The 21,746-nt window shown below is 36.4% G+C and overlaps 1 protein-coding gene across 1 annotated transcript in view; it reads right to left on the minus strand.

The window, feature by feature from the left end:
• Positions 1–5,579: 5,579 nt before the first annotated feature.
• Positions 5,580–21,746, minus strand: part of CSTF3 (cleavage stimulation factor subunit 3) — a 70,310-nt gene continuing 54,143 nt past the window's right edge. The window contains exons 10-21 of the mRNA XM_065883054.1: positions 20,871–21,033; positions 18,896–19,005; positions 18,161–18,277; positions 17,824–17,898; positions 16,329–16,472; positions 15,818–15,920; positions 12,966–13,035; positions 10,091–10,286; positions 7,787–7,940; positions 6,957–7,051; positions 6,752–6,812; positions 5,580–6,298 (exon numbers count right to left, since the gene is read on the minus strand). Coding sequence (XP_065739126.1) covers positions 6,096–6,298; positions 6,752–6,812; positions 6,957–7,051; positions 7,787–7,940; positions 10,091–10,286; positions 12,966–13,035; positions 15,818–15,920; positions 16,329–16,472; positions 17,824–17,898; positions 18,161–18,277; positions 18,896–19,005; positions 20,871–21,033 — 1,491 coding nt within the window. The 3' untranslated portion in view covers positions 5,580–6,095. The remainder of the gene's footprint in view (positions 6,299–6,751; positions 6,813–6,956; positions 7,052–7,786; positions 7,941–10,090; positions 10,287–12,965; positions 13,036–15,817; positions 15,921–16,328; positions 16,473–17,823; positions 17,899–18,160; positions 18,278–18,895; positions 19,006–20,870; positions 21,034–21,746) is intronic.

A 21,746-nucleotide genomic window follows, 5' to 3' on the forward strand; every position in this document is an offset into this window, starting at 1 on the left:
ATTGGATTCGAATTCCAGCATTGGATTTAAGTGTTTTCAGGTAAAATAGCGTCAGCTCACTTATTTCTTGGATAACGAAGTTATAGGAGATCCCTGGTTTTTGAGCAGTATTTATTGAGGAACTTCAGTGACCAGAATTCCTGACGTATCCTGTGACTGAAAGGGTAGCTTGGCTCTCACAGGTGACCTGTTCTGTTAAAAAAAATAAAATGTGCGCACGTGCCTGTGTGTATTTTAGACAGGGACATTTTGTTAGAAACAGAGTCATGAAGTTGTTGGGCGATCTCCAGTTCCCAGAATCATACAAGGAATCCCTTCATTCAAGCCGATGAGCGCTGGGGTGGAGCTGGGGACAGCGTTGGGGAAACATCCACCCTGTACACTGTCTAGTGATGCGAGGCTTCAGAGGAGTGAAGGTTATACTGGGAATGTGATTTCTCCAAGTATTTGCTTCTAATATTTTTACTTGCAGTCAGAAATGTATGCTGGGTTACGTGGTCAGAGGTCATATGAATAAAGTTTAGGCTGAAGGACAAATCCTCCAAGGTTTCACTGGAAGGGGATGAAAGCTCGGTAAGTAGAACTTTTAAAGAACAAAATCACATCTTTTGTAGCTTATTCAATGAGGTCACCTCTGGAATTGTTTCTGGAGATAAGGCTGCTGTGGAAGCTGTGCTCACTGGTTGTAGAGTATGAGGTTCCTGGGGGCAGCACTCTTGCTTGCCTCAGCCTCAGTGTTTGGGTCCCTCCCTCCACAGCCAAGGATGCCGGAGAGGAGCGTAAGTTACCCTCACAGATGCAGGGTGGGTCACCAGCTCCTGCAGCCATTTCCCCTAAATCTCAAAGTTTCTTCATTTTGATTTCTTTTGTAAGAGTTAACTCTTAGGTGATTTTTTTCTTTCTTTTCCCTCATGGGTTCCTACATAGAGTGAAGTTTGAACAGTTTGAAATCTTGATGCCTATATGACGGGGAGCTTCACAGACTCCTGTGGCCCCCACTACCTCAGTGTCCACTGGTGGAATTCTACAGAAGCCAGAATGAAGACGGCAGAGTTCAGAATCACAATATTCATATTGAATCGTTTTGTTGCTGCTCTTTGAAGATAAGTGAGCTAGCTTTCTTCCTGGAATCTCATAGGATTATCACTAAGGGCCAGGAAAATTCATTTAGTTCATTTAGTCACTCAGGAAACATTTGCTAAGCATCTACTTAGAACTCCCCTACAGCTCTCCCTCCAGGACAGAAATAGCTTTGGCGTATAAGTTATCCTTCAGAATTGAATTGGGTTATATACTGTATACTGATTGCATTTGATGTGGTTTCCTGCCTAACAGGTTTGTGGAAAACATGTCTTGTGGAAGTGCTAAGTTTATTGGGCACTAGTATTTCACTGCAGGTAGGTGCCTTGAGAGTTGGGTTGATATCAGCAGGTCAGGGAGATTTCTTTGATAGTCTCCTGAATGAATGAATGAATGAATGTCTAGAGCGGTAACTGCTGCCTTGTCAGCTCTCAACCGATTGGGTGGATAGTGGGTGGATTCTCACTCTACATATGTATATTTTTTAATCTTATTCTAAAGCAAGCTGTAAAATGTGATCGTTTATGTAGCCCTTTACAAATATACTTCAGGTCAGAGTTACACTGGTATATCTTACTGATGAATGCAGTGGACAGGTGTATAGGAATTTTTTTCTCTGTGAAGAGAAGTTATTAAAAAGTTTGACTCAATAGGCACATAATGTGCACATACTGGCTGACAATTCTGAACGGATTATTTAGCAGTTCTGTTTTTGTGGCTTATTTTACTTTCTCCAAAGTCTTAAGATACCTGGGAATAGAGCAGCCTACTTTCCTGGTGAATTTCAAAGGGAGGGAATAGGTGTTTGCTGTTTGATTTCCAGTGACGTTTTGGCATGCCCTGATTCCTGTGTATAACATTTGTATTTCTTTTAATTTTGAGGCAGGTTGGTAGAGTGGAAAGACTGGGAGCTGTCAAGAAACCAGAGTTTTGATCCCATTTCTGTTACGTGATTAGCTCGAGGAAATTAGGACCCATTTCCAGTACCTAAAAAATGAAAGGACTGGATTTAACCTTACAAGCCTTTCCAAGTCTGACATTCTGTAGTAAATCTGACTGGACTTAATAACTTAAGTAGACTGCAGTAGGATTGTGCAGAAAGTTCCTGATTTAGAGGAAGATCTGGGTTGAGTTTTTCCTCTGTTGCCTTCTTGCAAGGTTATGTGATGTTGGGCTAATCATTCTTCCTTGGGCTCTGTATTTTCACCTGTAAAATGAGCATACTCCTAACTCACACTTCCTGTGAGGATTAAATTTGATAATGGATATTAGAATGCTTTGTACATGCAAAAGGACTATGAATGACTTTATTAGCAACAAAGGAGAGCATGTAACCCTGCCTGTAGGTGCATATCTGTTATCATGACGTATTCGACTGTTGGTGCCCAACCTCCCTTCAGTCAAGCACATTTTACAGGCCTGTAGGGAAGGTTTTCCTCCTGTCCTGTCCCAAGACTGTTATTTTCTTTTCTCATCTCTTCTGTGCTAGAGCTGCAATCTTACTTTTCGGACCTGCTGCCGTTCACTCCACCCCAGTGGTTTCTCCCCATTTCCACCTCTATATCATTTGAAGTAAATGAATGCATGAATGAACAAATGAGTGGATGACTAAATGGTAGTGGACGATGGGCTATGAAACTCATATTAAAAGGCACTATCTCATTGAAAACATAATCTAAATAAAGAATTACAGTGATGTTTGCAATTGTGTATTTATATTGGGTTTTATATTGTATACCTATTTTAATGGATTGCCTTTTTATTCACAGTATTCAAAGCAACTTCATGGGATGGGGGAGGGGAAAACCTTTAGGCCTAAAAGCCTCTATTAACCTGTCAAATGTTCACTGACACTTTCAGAAAAAGCTAGAAGTGTCAGAAATCTGAACAGGCAGAATTTTACTTAAAACTGCCCCTAGTGTGGGTTTCTGTCATACTGTGTTGCCTTCTGAACTAATCTATAGGCCTGATTTGATGGAATGTCACTTAATTTAGTAATCAGATGTGTCTGGAGTTGGTAGCAATAGTCAGATTTCACCATTTTTGTGTTTGTTTTATCTGAACTAAGCGTTGAGAACCTTTAAGTGCAACTTCTGACTTAAAAGCAACCTTAAAATTGAAGTAACACTTTTTTTTTTTCCTTTCTAATTCTTGTTGCCTCTGCTTTTTAAAGTACTGTCTGCTGTAAGCTCGAAGCAGAAATTTGGTCAGGGCTCAGACGGGGAAGAAAATTTAGTAAACTGAATTGGTTTTTTGGACTTTTATTCCCAGAGACTGGTAAGCTCACTTCTGTTGAATATTTAAGTTTTTACTTAAATCAGTAATATGGTACCTGAGTTTTGCTACTTGGTGTGAATTACCTTTCAAGCCTTCTGAAATTTTTACTAAATGAAATATAACTTCACTTGCTGAACGTCACAGTCAAGTAAGAACTACCAACTTTAATGAAGTTTGCTTTGGGAACTGAAATGTAAAAACCAGAATTTATGAGAAGCCCGCTCACCGCAACGAAGAGTAGCCCCCCGCTCGCCGTAACTAGAGAAAGCCCACATGCAGCAACGAAGACCCAGCGCAGCCAAAAATAAATAAATAAATTTATTTTTTTAAAGAAAGCATATCCAATAGAGGATTATAAAATTACCAAATAAATTAATAATTATTGCCCAAGGTCAATATGCTGACAAAAGTGGTATATTTTTTCATTCTTTTCCAGTGGTACAATTTGATCAGTTTTATATTTACTAGGTAGCTATAACCTTTTACTTTACTATGTGTGGCAACATAGATGAAATCTCTCGTTCGAAATTTAGTGCTAAAAGCCAGAGTTTGACTGATTTTTGTTTAGGGAGCATTTATGGTCCTTAAATTTTATCCAGTTCTAGAATTGTGGGGAGATGCTGTCATTGTTTTTATAAAGAGGAAAGATACGGATATCTCTTGGTAATTTCTCTGGGTCCAGCAATATGGATATATGAGAGACCTTGGACACATAGGACTGGCTATATATACCATGAGAGTCTGCAGATAGATTTCCAAAAATAATTTCAGATTTCTAACATCATGCTCCTTGTTCACTGTGTTTACAAAAGGAATTATCAAACATTCAGACAAAATCATACTAAAAACTAAAAGTTCATATATATATCAGGTAGAACATTAGAAAATATTTTCTTAAGAAATAATCCTTTTTAAGTTTAAAGGTCATATAATTTCTAGGGGAAAAAGTCTTAGAAATGAATGTAATAGGAGCAGTTGTAATACACATAACGGCCTTAACAGTCCTTAGCAGCACTTTTCCCCAAGGTAGGTAGGGGTGTACGTGTGTGTTTTCTTAGTACAATGCTAAAAAAAACAAAAAAAACAAAAAGGCATTTTCCATACTCAATCACGTGGCTTTCTTTTGTCACGTGGGAACACTGTTACAGACCATTACAGGTATTTGAAACCATTTTGTCTTCTTCAATACACTACCCAAAGATAGCACTTCAGGAAAGATTCCATAGCTCTATATTTTTAAGTTTATGCTATATGGTACTACTTATGCCTTTCAGATTGTTTTGTTGATAACCATGATATTAAAAAAAAACCCACACAGCTTGAAAATGATACTTAGGAAGATAACAAAATCTGAAGTAGAGGCAGCTGACTTTGAGGAAATTTTTCTCAGCTTCACTGGGAAAATACTGGAGACATATGCTTGTGGTCAACTTAGGTAAATATGACCTTGCTACATATAAATTTATATAAGAAAATGATTCAAGATAACCTTTTATTATAGGTTTTATAGAAATATTTGAAGCTGATATTTAATCACACTTGAATTCAAATTCTAAATTGTGTACCCATTGTGCAAAGACTGTCTCTTTATAGCCTTTGTACTTTTCCTCTTATTTCCTTCCTTATTCTTAGCTTTTAATCTGAATCACAATCCTTAGGCTCAACTAGTTGTTGGTCTAGTTTTCTAGAGATGAGTCAAGAGGAGGTAACGTTGCTAAAAAAGAGCAAAACTTAATTCTTTTAATTTTTATGGTAAGTTTTTGCTCACTAGCTAGTTTTTGGTTACTCGGCTGTAGTTTCCTTTAATGCTGTCTTTGTTTAGCTGATGAAAAAAATGTTCTTGAATACTGAGCACTTTTTGAAACATATTTATGTGAGAGCAAGACAGTGAGTGGTTAAAGGAATTCCCACACTTATGTTGCTTTTAAGAGACATGAAAGATAAAATATCTCAGTCTATCGCCCTCAGATTTAATTTGGGAAAAATGCATTCATATTTGAAGATTTCTAAAATGTTTAATTTGCCTCTTAAAAATGGATCCCTCATGTTTTCAAATAGTAGCAAAAAAGACCAGGAAAGGACAACAGTTAAGTGTATATATAGTAAATACAGGATGACTTTTCCGTACATTGTTGACATTTAGTTTTAAACAGTATTGGCTAAATAACGTAAGTAGCTATTTCATATAAAATCTGAATGAAAGCAGCAGCAAGAGACATGACTTTTTGAGATCCTTTTATTTTCTAAAGGATTGTTTTTTAAAATTTTAAACTACAAAACCGATTCCGTACATTCTGCCATAAATAAAACAAACAATAAGGCAGGACTCTACATAAGCAAACCAAGAACAGCTGTTGTTTTCAGAAAATGTGATAAAATGCTTTACAATCATAAGCCATCCAGTTTTTAAAATAAAACTGTTGAAAACCCACAAGTCTTCAAGTGGTACATACAAGACACCCTTGAAGCGGGAACAAAATGTGGTTCTGCCACTTTGTACTCTTCTCACATTTTTGAAAATCTAATTTTTCTTAGAGCACAGGTCTGTTCCAAATCCTAAAATTCACATAGGTTGGTTGGTTTTTCTCAAGAAGCATATGAATAGAGGCACCAATGACAATACAACTTTGTTTCCAAGAACTTTGTAACAAAGCATTGTCTCTTTTAAACATATGACTTAAGAGGCAAAAGGAATCCTGGATAGGAGTTTTCTTTCTGAGGCAGGTTCTGTGCCTGCTTCACCGAATTCGCTTCTGCTGCCTTGCTCTGTAAATGTCATGAACAGGGGGAACGACAGCTCCCTTTTCCTCATCTTCGTCTGAATCTTCGTTGGGCCTTTTGACAGCCTTGGTGAGTACTGCATTACTTTCCACCGGGCCATTGCCTTCTACAGCTAGCTCTGGGGCTCCTCCAGTAATGATCCTCACAGCTTCTTCAACTGCTATTGAAGCAAAACAAAAAGGACTGTTGTTGGAGGATGTTTAAAAGTATGCTACTGTGAAGGAATATGTATGTACTACTTTGGATACTTTATAATCTTGTAGCCTCCTATTAGGAAATTCTGAGATAGTACTACTGATACTATTGAATAAATAGTTAAATACAAAAAAGCTGCTGTTAAAATTAATAAAATTATTTTCATAAGCCAAACCTGATAGTGCATGTTCACATGAATAGAAAAGATAAGCTTTTTATGATGTTTTTCTCAGAAGAATAAGAACATGAACAAGCCTCTCTGTACCAAAGAGATCCAAAGGATCCCTCCTAGGTGTCACTGTACTTCTGCAAGATGGCTAGCTGGTTTTGGAAACTTCAGTGCCAAAGGATGACAGTCTCTCCTGCCTAGGAAACAACAATGTGAATTCCACTCTAGTAATGGAGACTCATCACTTACTATTTGGTATCTTGCATCTTCGGAAAATTTCCATCAGTTCATCCACTTGTACAAAAGGACCCTATTTTGACACAAAGAAAATTTAATCCCCAATAATCTGACAAAATAGCCCTACTTTGCATTTCCCATGATACAAGAGAAAAAAGCACACAATTACTATAATTACCCATAGAGCAAATATCTATCATGAAAATAGTGAACAAACCTGGAAACAAATAGGAGGAGGGAGAAGTTTCATTAAAACAACTGCTGCAGGTGGTACTGGGAACACTCCACCGGGGACAGGGTGTAAGCCCGGAGCTGTAAAAGAAAGAAAAGTAGGAATCAAATGGGATGGAAGAGTTTCTGCACATGTAATGAACCAACATAAGTAATTTGTACATAAATTACTATGTACAAATAGTCATGTTGCTTTGTTCTGGACATCTTAAAATGTTTTTAGTGCTTTATATGTTTGACCAAACGCAAGTGGGTGAGACAGTGAAAGCAGTCTCAACCCCGTGGCCACTGGGAGGCAGAAAAGTAAACAAGTGACTTTGCATAAGGCAACCCAGGCGCTGAGCTAGTCAGTTTTTGTCAAAGATCATGCCTAAGCCTCACAAGTCATTTTTTCAGCAATCCCATTTAAAGTCAGTTATACAGTAACATATTTAATCATAAGGGCCTTGTTCAAATAGAATCCAGAGAGGCTACTACCCATTAGTAAGTATAAACGATACCAAATAACATCACCAAAGTAAGTTTCCAGCTGTGCAGGTAATCTGTATGTAGCAGCATTTCTGAAAACTGTCTTAAGTATCACTGCCAAAATGGGTTACTGCAATCTGGATCAATGAGGTTTTGTTTTTTTCTTTTTTAAGACATTTTAAACTCATCTTGGTTCAAAGATTACAGCCAAACCACCTGTCATAGTGACCCTGAGTCTAATTATTAATCTACAATGGAAAGGTCACATTACTTTGCCCCCCCACACCTCTCCAGTTAAACCAACAAACAAACTGAGGTCTCAGTACTGGATCTAAAGTCATGGCTTACGTGCTAAATGTCGTGGCTGAAATGGAATCATCTGCTGAGTGTCTGGTTTAGGGTATTCTGGTTTTCTATCCACTTCATCTTTCAGAACAGGCACTATAGAAGGAGCTACAACTGGGTCTGGAATTATAGCTGCTAGCTTAGCACGGGAGACATCCTGAAAATGCAGAACAGAAGAATCCTAAACCTGAAAAAGGGACTTATAGAGTATAACTGTGCAATTCTACAATCTTGAGGATACACTGTGAATAACTGGGTTAAAACCATAGAGAGAATGGAGAAAGATAAGCGAGAACTTCCATGACAGTAAAGGTTGTTAACAAGGAAAGCTGAAGGGCTGTAAAGACCAGTGTTAAGAATCATTAGACTCAGTGTCGCCAGGTGGGACACTTGTAGGATAGATACAAGCTTTTGTAGGTAATACATACCAGGTAGAGGTGGGGTAATTTGGAAGAAAATCTGCGGTTTTAGATACTTTTCTGATATCTCCCTTCCACTAAAATTGAACATCATCTACCAGGTTCTCTAAGTGAAGAAGCTGGATTAAGAAAGGTGCTGTCTCATGAAACCTAACATAAAGCTTATCATCACTTAAATTAGTTCATAAGATTTTGCTAATGAAATGAAAAATTACTCCCAAAATACTGTTATAGGGGAGAAGGAATGTTTGTTGAGCAACCACTATTTGTCAGTTTTTGCCATTTATTCCCTCTCTGAGGAGGCAAATAGTAACACCTCCATTTTACAGAAGGAGCTGACACTCAAATGAGGTTCTGCTGTCTCCAATGTTAGATGGCTAAGAAGTAGAGAGAGGATTTGAGAGCACAGGCCTGTTTGACCTCACACCCATCCAGTCTTCTTTTCAGTGTCCCAGCAATGCCTGCCAGAGCTGAAAGCAACCCTCTGAGATATATCAAAGGGAGCAACATGCTACCTCTTAAAGAGGCCCTATCCCAGAGAAGTTCCTCTGCTACAGGTAACCAGTGTCAATCTGTCTAAAACCAAAAGAGCCTCTTTTGCCACCATCAAGGGATATAAGAGAATTTCATATTCTCAAAGTTTGCTCATATGCATTTGGTGGCAGATCTAAATGAGTATGCCTACTGGGAATTACTTTTTTTTCCCTCTCTCACTTATGTGTGACACACAAAAGCATAATAATCCTTTCCAAATAAAAAAACAGAAACAAATACAAGATGGAAAAGTCATATTCAAGAAGTAGTTCTACTTAGTAAGATCTTTTCATTAACTTCCTTAATTTCCATTTTCATCTTGGCAAAGTTGAAATAGCCTAAAAATTCCACATAATATTCTTAAAATGTCTTTGGCTTTTCATTAAGAAGTAGTTAAACCAGAAGCAGAACCTGCTGATCCCTGAGCAGTAACCCCTTAGTTCAGAATAGGAACATGGGGCTGGCACACAACTGGAGCTTCCATTAATGAAAAGGTCTGAAGTTTATTTTAATCTGGTTTAGCCAGTGAGACCCAGGCTAAAAGAGGGCAGTGAGGAAATACAGAGTGATGGTGAGGAACATCCTAATGCCGGCTGGCTTAAGGGGACCAATCGAGGACTCTTGTGGATATAGCTTCCCTTTGGGCTTCCATCTTGGTCTTTGTTCACATGACACAGAAAAATCAAGAAATGATAGAACAATGGTCTTCTCAGAAAGGGCTATTTCTAGGAGTGTGTAAACATTAATCTTTCCCCTTGGCCTGAATGAGTTCAGGTTCCATATTTGTTTCCTTATGACTCAGTAGTCCAAACAGAAGAGTTCCATTCCTAGATAAGCTAATTTCCTAAAGGACCCCACTGAAGGAGCCCTGTTTTAAAGATACAAATCCTTCAAGGAACTTTATGGATTTAATAAGCTATAATGTTTCTTCATTATATCTACAAAATATATAGCAGGAATTACTATATATGATCTCCTGTCAAAACACACACATCAGTCTTAAGAGCTATTAGAGAAAAACTAACCTAAGTGACATTCAGATTTTCTTTTGTTTTTCTTCCTTCACCCACCTCCTCCATCTGCCCACAAGACATAAGATATAAGGCATTAACAATTTCCAGGAAAGAAAGTTTGTTAAATCTCATTTTAATTCTCATTTTGTTCAGTATTGTTGATAGTCAATATTTCACAAACCCAAGGGAAATCCCTGAACTTTTTTCTATTCTGCAAATCTATTCTAAAGCTTGATTAATTTCTATTTCAGAATTTACTTTAGAGTGAAGTTTATCCATGAACTATTCTAAAACATTAGGAAAGTAAAGACACTACACACATCTTGAGCCCAAGTACATACCTTATACCCAAGCGCTTTTAGTTCACTTGCAGAGCAAGGATATAAATCCATGAACTTGTATCTATCTACCAGTAAAGCTGTTTCTTTGCCTTCATACTCTTCTTTGAATGCTGTAAACCGTCTTTTCTCCACTTTGAGTATACTAGCTAGATCACCAATATTACTTTCAAAAGCTAAAAATCGGGCCCAGATTTCTCTGTAAGAAAATAAATATAATCAATACTTTACTATTCTGGGTTTGAGGCTTACAAAAAATCTTTAAGTTCCCTTCTTCCCCCCCTTTTTTTTAAAATTATACAAATCTCTCTTTTTTTTATTATAAAGATTTCCAAACTTCAGAAAAACAGAGTAGTATAATGAATGCCTATATACCATAACCTAGATTTAATCATTATTAATACTTTGCCATATTTGCTTCATCTTGTTTTTGCTTAAGTATTTGAAAGTAAATTACAGTCATCATAACCCTTTACCCTAAATACTTCCATATTTAAGGCTTTTTTTTTTTTGAGTTTTTACTTATTTAGCATACCTTCCTATCCTTTGTGGCCAATAAGAGAGACATTTACACTAGAGAGAGTAAACTCTAGGTGGAAGAGTTGAAAAAGGAACCTAGAGAGATTTCCAGTTTCTCCTGAATAATGTGGCTTCACCATTTTGTAGTCGCATGAATTAAAATGTAGAATACATTCTTGGGGCAACATATGAATAAAAATATTTTTTGAAATCTAACATGCTCTCTCTTTTTTCCCATTAATACGGATCACTGGGGACAAATTTGTGCCTCACCACTTTCTAACAGCCAAAATTAATTCTCTAAGACTCTACTTAGAGAGTAAGTAGGTATCAGTAAGGCTTACTTAATACTTACTTACTGATACTTACTTAAATATCAGTAAGGCTCATGCAGCTCAATATCAAATAAACAAACAACCCAGTCCAAAAATGGGCAGAAGACCTAAATAGACACTTCGCCATAGAAGATATACAGATTGCCAATAAACACATGAAAGGATGCTCAACATCACTAATCATTAGAGAAATGCAAGTCAAAACTACAATGAGGGCTTCCCTGGTGGCACAGTGGTTAAGAATCCACCTGCCAATGCAGGGGACACGGGTTTGAGCCCTGGTCCAGGAAGACCCCACATGCCATGCAGCAACTAGGCCCATGCGCCACAACTACTGAGCCTGCGTGCTTCAACTACTGAAGCCCGCATGCCTACAGCCCGTGCTCCGCAACAAGAAAGGCCACCGTAGTGAGAAGGCTGCGCATCGCAACGAAGAGTACGCACAACTAGAGAAAGCCCACACGCAGCAACGAAGACCCAACACAGCCAAAAATAAATAAATGAAATAAATTAATTTTAAAAAACTTAAAAAAACAATCTACAATGAGGTATCACCTCACACCGATCAGAATGGCCATCATCAAAAAATCTACAAACAATAAATGCTGGAGAGGGTGTGGAGAAAAGGGAACCCTCTTGCGCTGTTGGGGGGAATGTAAATTGATACAGCCACTATGGAGAACAGTATGGAGGTTCCTTAAAAAACGAAAAATAGAACTATTGTATGACCCAGCAATCCCACTACTGGGCATATACCCTGAGAAAACCATAATTCAAAAAGAGTCATGTACCACAATGTTCACTGCAGCACTACTTACAATAGTCAGGACATGGAAGCAACCTAAGTGTCCATCGACAGAAGAATGGATAAAGAAGTTGTGGCACATATATACAATGGAATATTAGCCATAAAAAGAAATGAAATTGAGTTATTTGTAGTGAGGTGGATGGACCTAGAGTCTGTCATACAGAGTGAAGTAAGTCAGAAAGAGAAAAACAAATACCATATGCTAACACATATATATGGAATCTAAAAAAAAAAAGGTTCTGATGAACCTAGGGGCAGGATAGGAATAAAGACACAGAGAATGGACTTGAGGACACGGGGAGGGGGAAGGGTAAGCTGGGACAATGTGAGAGACTGGCATGGACATATATACACTACCAAGTGTAAAATAGATAGCTAGTGGGAAACAGCTGCATAGCACAGGGATATCAGCTCGGTGCTTTGTGACCACCTAGAGGAATGAGATAGGGAGGGTGGGAGACGCAAGAGGGAGGAGATATGGGGATATATGTATAGCTGATTCACTTTGCTATAAAGCAGAAACTAACACACCATTGTAAAGCAATTATACTCCAAAAATAATGTTAAATAAATAAATAAATAAATCTCAGTAAGCACCTTTGTACTAAAGTAATGCACTGAGTTCCTATTATATACTAGGTAGAGTACTATCACAAAATTCCTATACTGGTAGACATTACTGCTACTTGACAAGAACGTAAGGATTGGCAAGAGTGAGGAAATATGCCCAAGGTGTAGTTGCCTGAGCTGGAATTTGAACCCAAGACTCCAAAGCCTTACTACTTTCACTGTACCACTATACCATATTGTTCCTCCTGTAAAACTGACAGAGTCAAAACCATAAATCAGGGATATAATTTGTCAAACAAATTTTCATTTTGTCAGAGTCTTTGCTCTCGAGTAAGAAGTAAAAATTTCAGAACTCTTCTCTAGTTTGTTCATATAAATTTCTAGGGATATATAGCAAGGTATATTAAAATATTTAATAATAAATTGCTAAGGCATCTCTCAAAATAATCCTAGTCAGTATGCAAAAAAAATTTTTAACAAATCTTAAACAGGTATGAAAATATGGCAAGGCAGGCATTTGTAAATTAAGCTTCAAAAGAGAAGGGAAATTTCTCCTGGAACGTATACTCACAACAAGCAAATGTTCATGCCATAGACCACAATTCAAATATTAGAACCCGACCAGTAAGTTTTCAAAATGGCTTACCCAGACTTCTCAGGTGGAAGACTTCCAGATGTTAAAACTCGTTCAAACAAAACTCGAGTATTATTGTCCTCTAGGATATTAAAGAAGATTTTAAATATTTTTTAAAATTCAGTTTTATAATTCAACAATGCATTATCTCATTTAATCCTCACAAAAATCCTATGCAGAGAGATCTAACTATTATCGCACCCAATATTTATAGATGAGGAAGCTTGAGGTTCAAAAAGATGAAGTGAGTTGATGTGGCTCACAGTTACTGAGTAATAGAGCCATAACTAGAAGCCAGGTCTTTTTACCTCTAGTTTAGCCCTCCTTCTGTAGTATAGTGTAGTTGTAATGTCAAACAATTTATAACAGTGAGATATCTGAATCGGGTATCTCATTTTTTTTTAATAATGAAAATTGCATACCTGTTGACATTATAAGAATCAAACTATTGATATTTTTTAAATACACTGAATGTGGAGGATGACAAGCTCAAATTTAGATACTTGATTTTCTTATTTTGCAGCACCAGGACTACTCTATATTTAACTACTTTAAATTCTTATATAGGTACCATATCTAGATTGGTAGATAAATATGCAAATGGAAAATGAATAACAATGGTCACCAGAGGTGGATTAAAATTTAAGAGTCTCGGGAGGTCTGTAGTTGGAAGTGGAAAATGACACTTCTTGCTAAGCTCTAAGGGACCTATTAAAATTTAAGAATCTAGTAGTAAATTTACTAACACTCTTTGAACTGCGTATTTTAAATGGGTGCATTTATGGTATATAAATTATGCCTCAATAAAACTGTTAAAATCCAACAGAGTAGTTGGCTTTTACTGCCGCAGGGCAGTTATTCAGTTTTACTACATGTCCATAATATGCAAAGTCAAACCAAGAGATTATAGGTATTGAACCAAAGAAGATAGCACCATATTCATGGCTTTCATCTTCAACTTAACATACTGTACTTAAAGAAATAAGTAAATCCTGCATTTTATTCTTTTAGCTTTATTCCAAGCTTTGCTCCAGACACACTTTTTGCCATTCCACATAACTTTCCACTGCTTATTACATGCTGTGTTCTCCTGGAATAATGCATTTTCCTGTATCTTTAGGAAAACGATTACTTATCCTTCAAGACCCATCTCATGCTGCCTTCTCCCACCCTCTAGAACAGCACTATCCAATAATTTAAATTTGCTGCTAGCCACATTTAAAAGAATAAAAACAAACAAAAACAAAAATAAAAGAATAAAAACAGGTGAAATTAATTTTAATTTATTTTATTTAAACCTAAATATCTAAATTATCATTTCAACATGTAATCAATGTGAAAAATTATTAAGATATTTTACATTTCTTTTCTACTATCTCTTTGAAGTCAGTATGTATTTTAACTTACACCACATCTCATTTTGGCCTAGCCACAATTCAAGGGCTCAAAAAACTTAGTAGTCTAGTGGCTACCATAATTGCATAGCACAGCTCTGGAACTTAGATTACACGCTCCTCTCTGTGCTTCCAAAGTAATTCATTCAGGGCTCTATTACAGAATTTAGCACATGCTTTTCATGACTGCCACCATCAGCTTAAATAGTTAACATTTATTGTATGCTTACCACATTCCATATATAAGTCAAATACATGCAAAAGTTCATTTAATTATCTCAACAGTCCAATGAAAGGTACTCTCATTATAACCATTCTGCAGATGAGAAATCTGAAACATCATTATACACCTAACCCCAGAATTTATGCCACAATTAAGAATCAAATGATGATGCAATTATGTTTACACATCTGATTTCCCCAGGAGAATACTCTGAGGGTAACAATGGAGTCCTATTCTTGTATTTCCAGACCTTACTAACCAAAGCTACTGAATAAATGATGGGTTGATGAATAAACAAACTAAGACACTGATTTTAGAAGATAATAATGCTGACATCAGAGTTCATCCTCAATTTTAGAGTAAAATATTGTACATCTTAGTAACTATTCTAAAAAATCAAGCAAAACAATATAAAACTGGTAAGGAACATTCATTTCATACAAGAAAATTATATGAAAATTTTCTTTAGCCCCAGCTCAAAAATCTTAAATGCTCCACTGTCTCACTTTTTGGAGTTAAGTCCTTTTCCAGAGAGTAGAATCACTAAGCTGAAATATAAAATCATGTTTAAGTTTTATTCTTTTCTACTATTTAGGTATATAGAATGCTACATTTTTCTAAAATATCATTAAAATCACTAATATTTACCTGTGATATCTAATTTACATCTAATTATTTACATGGCACATAATTTCATATTTCTTTCTTAAATCAGTTTTTAAACCAGATCATTTTTAGTCAAGAAATTACATATCCTGGACTGTGGTTAACTAGACTAAATAAGATACATACATAAATATACAGATCCTCTAGCCTAGTGCCTGGTATAAGGTAGGAACTCAATAAAAGATGGTCATTATTATTACAACAAAATAGGAAAATAAAGATGCTTATAAACATAATGCTTCCTTTGAAATATCTTCCCCAGTAGCCTCAAAGCAGTTTACTACTTGGGCATCTTTGAGTTTTCGTGGCTAGAGATTTGTGGCTTTACCCTATTACTGTTGGGACTTTGATGCTAAATTAAAGACCACTCTGCAGAATCAAAAGGCATCAACCATTATACAATAAGCATAAATTCATAGTTGACAGGCCACAAATATTTGAGTGCCTATCAAGTGCCTGGTTCTGGTGTGATGACAGAATATAATACATTTGAGAAAGAAAAAAACCCAGCAACATAATTTCAGAGAATGACATTGATGGTTTAATATTAAGTAACCATTACAGATCTAGAATCTACTTACCATTGAGGTGAGAAAGATAGTCAATATAGGCCAGGACATATTCTGGAATGTCTCCATATTTCTTTAGCCCCAGCTCAAAAATCTTAAAGGCAACAGATTTGTCCTAGAAGTAGAGAGGAAACTACTGATTTCCATGCAGTGTCAGACAAGATACTCAAAGAATATTAAAACTATAACATCTAAATATGACAAGGTATATTAAGAATTAAAATGGAGATTAAAATTATGTTAAGTAAAAATTACAGAGCTAAAAACCATTCAAGGGGATTCAGATTCATAAATATGGAGTTTAATAAGGTATAAACTAACAGGCAGAGTAGCCCCCACTCGCTGCAGCTGGAGAAAGCCCGCGTGTAGCAAAGAAGACCAACGTGGCCAAAAAAACAGATAGATATAAATAAATAAATAAATAATAAAACTTAATGACAGAAATTAGGACTGCCTTTCTTTTAACTAATTTATCTCATATGAAGGAAATTATTTTATCTTTATATTTTATTTGAGGACTTACCTTACTACAATAATACTCCATGAGTGCTGCAGTAACATAGACATGGTGGCGGGTTCTGGTATCTTCTCTTGCTTTTTTAAATATCATTCTTCCAGATTTAATACCTTCTGCTCTTCTTGCAAATTTCATATATTGGATATATACCTACACAAAAAAAGTATTTGTTTTCTACAGACTGTAGCATCCAATACAGGTTCACCTTACTTCAGTACTAACACGTTTTGCTGTATAAGGAAGCAATTTTGAATACTTGAGAAATAAAAAAGATTATAGATAGTGTACTATTTAAATCCACAAGCACATTAATATTTTAATTGAGATATAATTCACATAGCACAAAATTCACCCTTTAAATGTATAATTTAACGGTTTTTAGTATGTTCACAAGGTTTTGCAGTCATCACAATTATCTAATTCCAGAACATGCAAATTAAATCTTAAGGAAGGAATAAAAGTGAAAATACGAGAAAATGCTAGTATTTCTTGATTTATTACTTTTAAAAGCCCACTACTCTATTTCCTAAAGACCATATAATGTAACTTTCTTGATAAACTATTTGAGTCATTTTATACTTAGCACCTACAGAGTGCCCAACACATGATGAGTATGCAATATTTGTTCAATGAAAAAACATCTCTGGACTGTACACAGGGTGACTATGAGTAGGGTCCTGATTTGCTCAGTTTTGGTGATGTCAAAGTACATTGCCCAGTTTAGACAGATGAATAGATGGATGAATGAACTATGAGTTCCTTGAGGAAAGGAATTTTACTTATGTGTCATTATACTGCTGGAATCTAGCACAGTGCATAGCACAGATCAGTTTGCTAAATGAATTTTAAAATGATGACTAAATGCAAGCAATTAGAGCAGTGGAATCCCATGATAAACAGACAAAAAAAGGAGTATAGCTGTAGTTGACTTGAGGCAGAGGGTCTGGAGCCCCACGATTGGCCCTCCCCCTCCCCTCCCACTGAAAGAACTCTGCTGCACTTCTGCAGAGATTCAGGGCTTTGAAAACCACAATTACAGAGTTGAATTCAGGATAAAGTGAGTTCTTGTCCAACTGCTTCCCAGAATGTTGGTTTCTCTTGCCTCCATTTATTTAAAAAGAAATATTTATTAAGCAACAATTATGTGGTATTCAAGCCATGCTCACAAGGAAGGTGTTAGAGAAAGCTCCACTGTGGCTGGTTCATAGCACTGCACTTACAAACAACAACAGAAGAAATGAGCAGAAAGCAGATCTGCAATTGTCGGGCTGGGAGACAGGGAAGGGGTGACTACAAGGGGGTCACACGAGGGAATTTCTGTGGGGTGATTGAAGTGTTTTGTATTTTAATTGTGATGGTTGTCCCATAACTCTATGTTATTGGTCAAGATTCATAGAACTAACAATTCAACAAAAACAGTGAATTTTACTTTATGTAAATTAATTTTTTTTAAATTAAAGCAGACTGCAAAAGTGGGAAAGAGACTTGTAAAGTTACTTACCAAGGTGGGGTCAATATCCTCAATTGCCAGAAGTCTGTTATATATACTGTGAACTTTCTCATACTTCATGCGACTCTAAGGTGGTAGAGAAGAAGTGGATATAAATATATATTCATAAACAAGCAGCATTAGAGCTCTGAGGAATCCAGAGGCTGCACCCCACAAAGGCATCTGCTTTGAGCATAAATATATAATGAGCTAAGGACTAATAACTGTTCATTCTGCATTATCTCTGTCTTCCAAAAGTAATATGCCTGGCAAAGAAGCAGCCAGAAAAAAAATTCAGTACTGCAGTAAAAAATCCAATTACAAGAAAGTTCTAAACATTTTAACTCACCTCTTCATAATCTGCATATGCAAAATAAAGAAGCATATTCTTCTTTAATAAAGTGCTTATGGCTCTTTCATATATATTAGCAGCTTCATCACTAAATAATTTGGCATTATTCATATCCTAGGAGAGAAAAAAGAAAGCTCACTTACAATAATTTCAATAAAGCTGAAAGAGAATAAAACACACACTCATATGTTTATACCTATGGACACATGCATTTCTTGATTCTTAAGAAATCCCAGGGACCTCCCTGGTGGTACAGTGGATAAGACTCTGTGCTCCCAATGCAGGGGGCCCAGGTTCAATCCCTGGTCAGGGAACTAGATCCCACATGCATGTCGCAACTAAGAGTTCACATGCCACAACTAAGGAACCCTCCTGCTGCAATTAAGGAGCCCACGTGCTGCAACTAAGACCCAGTGCAACCAAATAAATAAATAAGTAAATAAATATAAAAAAAAATTCCAAAGACTTTTCCCATTATTTTAACATAAAGAAGAATCATAGAAGTACTCTAAATGATTTATCACTTTAATACATTAAAGAAGAGCCACTATATTTTAATTCTGACTAAGGTAGTCTAATCATATAAGAGGGTCACTAAGATTCATAGTGACATAAGATTAAAATGTTCAATACCTACACTTCATTACCAAAATTCAGTGCTATACTTTTAGCAAATTATTGCTATATCAAAACCATGAAAAGACCAAAAGGGGGAAACAAATAAATACTCACCCCTTTCTCTGCTAACAGTTTACTTGACTGCTCAAGATACTGGGCAGCTTCATACCAAATATCAGGGTGATGGCCCAGCACAAGCAGGCACTGTTCATAAGCAAACATAACTAAGGGAAGACATTTGCAACATTCAATTAGAATAAATTATTTACAAAACTATCAATACAAGCATCACAACTCAATTTTTAGGCTAAGACAGAGCCCTCAGTAATGAATGATAATTAGAAATAAAAAAACTTTAGTGATTTCTGGCATTATCATCCACCCAAACCCCATCCATTCATCATTTATTAAATTAATATTTATTGAGTACCAACTATATGCTAGGGAATGTGAAAGACACTGTGAATATACCAGTAAATAAGACTTCCTATACTCAAGAAGTCTGCAGTATAGTGGGAAGATTGATATTAAGAATGCAGTTATGGTAAGTGATAAGTATTATGCTGAGGAAAGTAGAGTGTACTCTTGAAACTTACAGCAGCAGGACTTAACATAGTTTAGAGACTCAAGAAAGGTTTCACTAAGGAACTGAGATCTAAGCGAAACCTGAAGAAGGGGTAGAATCTGGTCAGATGAGAGAGTAAGTAGAGGCAGGAAGGACAGGAGTAGATACAAAAATGGTGTAGGCAAAGGAAACAGTACTTGCAAAGGCCTCCAGCTGAGAGAGCAAGGCAAGATTGAGGAATTTTTTTTTTAAGTTCCAAATTCTAGTTCTGACAGTGCCAGAGTAGTCTGTATCAGACTAACTCTCCTGAAAAAAAAAAAATCATAAACTGAAAAATACAAAAAGCAACTGTTTAAAGGCACTAGAGAATGACCAGAAGAAAAAGAAACTGGAGAGGACTGAGCCCTTAAAAAATTGGAATCATACTAGGTGAGATATATATTTAATATGGCTTTTTCCCTCAAGTGCAAACCCCTATGTGTATAGTTCTGGGATAGCTAGAACTCAAGCCAAATGCTGAAGTCTTACTGGCTTGAGGTAAGTAACATGGAGTTCTGGGTTACAAGAACAGCTGGAAATTAAGGGGGAAGATCCCCCAAAAGAGAGCCACAGAAGGTAGAGGCTGAAAATCTGGGCCTAATGCCCTCAAATCTTCAACTGACTCTAAAATAGACATACACAGGAAAGAATACAAACAGCCAGAGCAGAAAGCAAAGCTGAAAGAGCTGGATAGATATCTCATCAGCTGCCCACTGTAATGGAGACCAAGTCTGGAATCTGAGTCCCATCAAGTTAAGAGAGTCTGAGTAAACACCGTGAACTTTCCATTATATCTTGGGAGTAAAGACTATATCCCAGGACTAAGAGATTTACTGTGAGATGAAGGCCACTAACAGAGACTCATCCTAACAGTGTAAAACCAAGCCTCCACAAGGTCCAGGAGACCTGCCAGTAATTTAACTCCCTGCTAAAAGAAAACTCAATATTCTTCAGAGGAAGATAACAGAATCTAGTCTTTACTATGTATCATTTACACATCTGTACAATGTCCAAAAAAATTTTTTAAATGTCTAGACTTGTGACAAAACAAAAATTGTGACCCACAGTCAAGAGGAAAAGAAATCAACACCACAATGGCTCAGATGTTGGAATTAGCAGATGAGGATTTTATAACTATTGTTATAAAAATGTTCAAGGATATAAAGAAAAAGATGGTATTGGCCATGGAATCTTAACAGAAAAAGGAAAACTATAAAAAACATAAAAATTTCTAGAATGGAAATTTATACAACTGAAAAGTAGAATATTTGAAATGAAGAATTCACTACATGGGCTCACCAGCATATTGGATATGATAAAGCAAAGGTCAGTGAACATGGAGACAGATCTATAGAAATTACTGAATCTGAAGAACATAAGAGAAAAAAAGACTGGGAGTAAAAAACAGCCTCGGTAACCTATGGGATAATATCAAGTGGCCTAACATACACATAATTGGAGTCCCAGAAGGGTTAGTCTTGTTACCTCTTTTAGTTATAAGAGTCTGATCTTCTGTACGAAGAGGGTTGCTCTTTTCCCACTGTATGTATTTCTTCCACATATCTACCTGCTGAGCTTCTTGAGGAGTATTCTGAGGAGGCACTGAGGGAGCATTGCGGTCCAAACCTTTCATTACTGTCTCATATTCCTAGACAACAAGTATTTAGAATTCTGTGGTAAGCTGAGGAACAACTCAGATGTATGAAATGGAGTTGATCTGTTTGGAATACTTTGTTCAAAATGCCTAGTTTTTCCAAATACTACTTTGTTAATATAACCTAAAAACTATTTAAGAGCAGGAATAAAGATAACAGAAGATTACCTACCCAAGAAGAGGTTCCCAGGACTGGGTGAACAGAACAGCCCTGGGCCCTCTCTGGAGGTGATCTAGGAAGTCACTCTTCAGGACAGAGGAGTTGACAGATCAACATGACTGATGATCTGGTGGCACTGTTACTGCCACCTTTGGAGAAATGATCTTTTAAAATTTCAATAGTTCATAGTCTAGGCTATTTTCCCTAACTTCTAACAGTGTCAATGAATGGAAAGTTATGTACACAAGACAAAACTCGGTCCCTGAGAGCTATGTCATTAGACCACAGATTATTACAGTATTCGGATATGTATGAGCTGACAGGAGGGATGGATAACAACTACTTGATCAATTCTAGGTAGAACTTTGTCTCTATGACCTCTGTTTCTATATTTAAAAAAATAATTTCTTCCAAACTTGATTTATTCTATTTTGTCCTTTAACATGTCTGTAAAGAGGTATTTTGCTTCAAATAATCACCTGCTCAGACAACGTAATTAATTGTCATTAGTTAAGACTGCTAATGATTGAAAATATTAAGAGTAATA

Source organism: Phocoena phocoena, chromosome 8 (assembly GCF_963924675.1).
Source record: "Phocoena phocoena chromosome 8, mPhoPho1.1, whole genome shotgun sequence".
NCBI classification, from domain to species: Eukaryota; Metazoa; Chordata; class Mammalia; order Artiodactyla; family Phocoenidae; genus Phocoena; species Phocoena phocoena.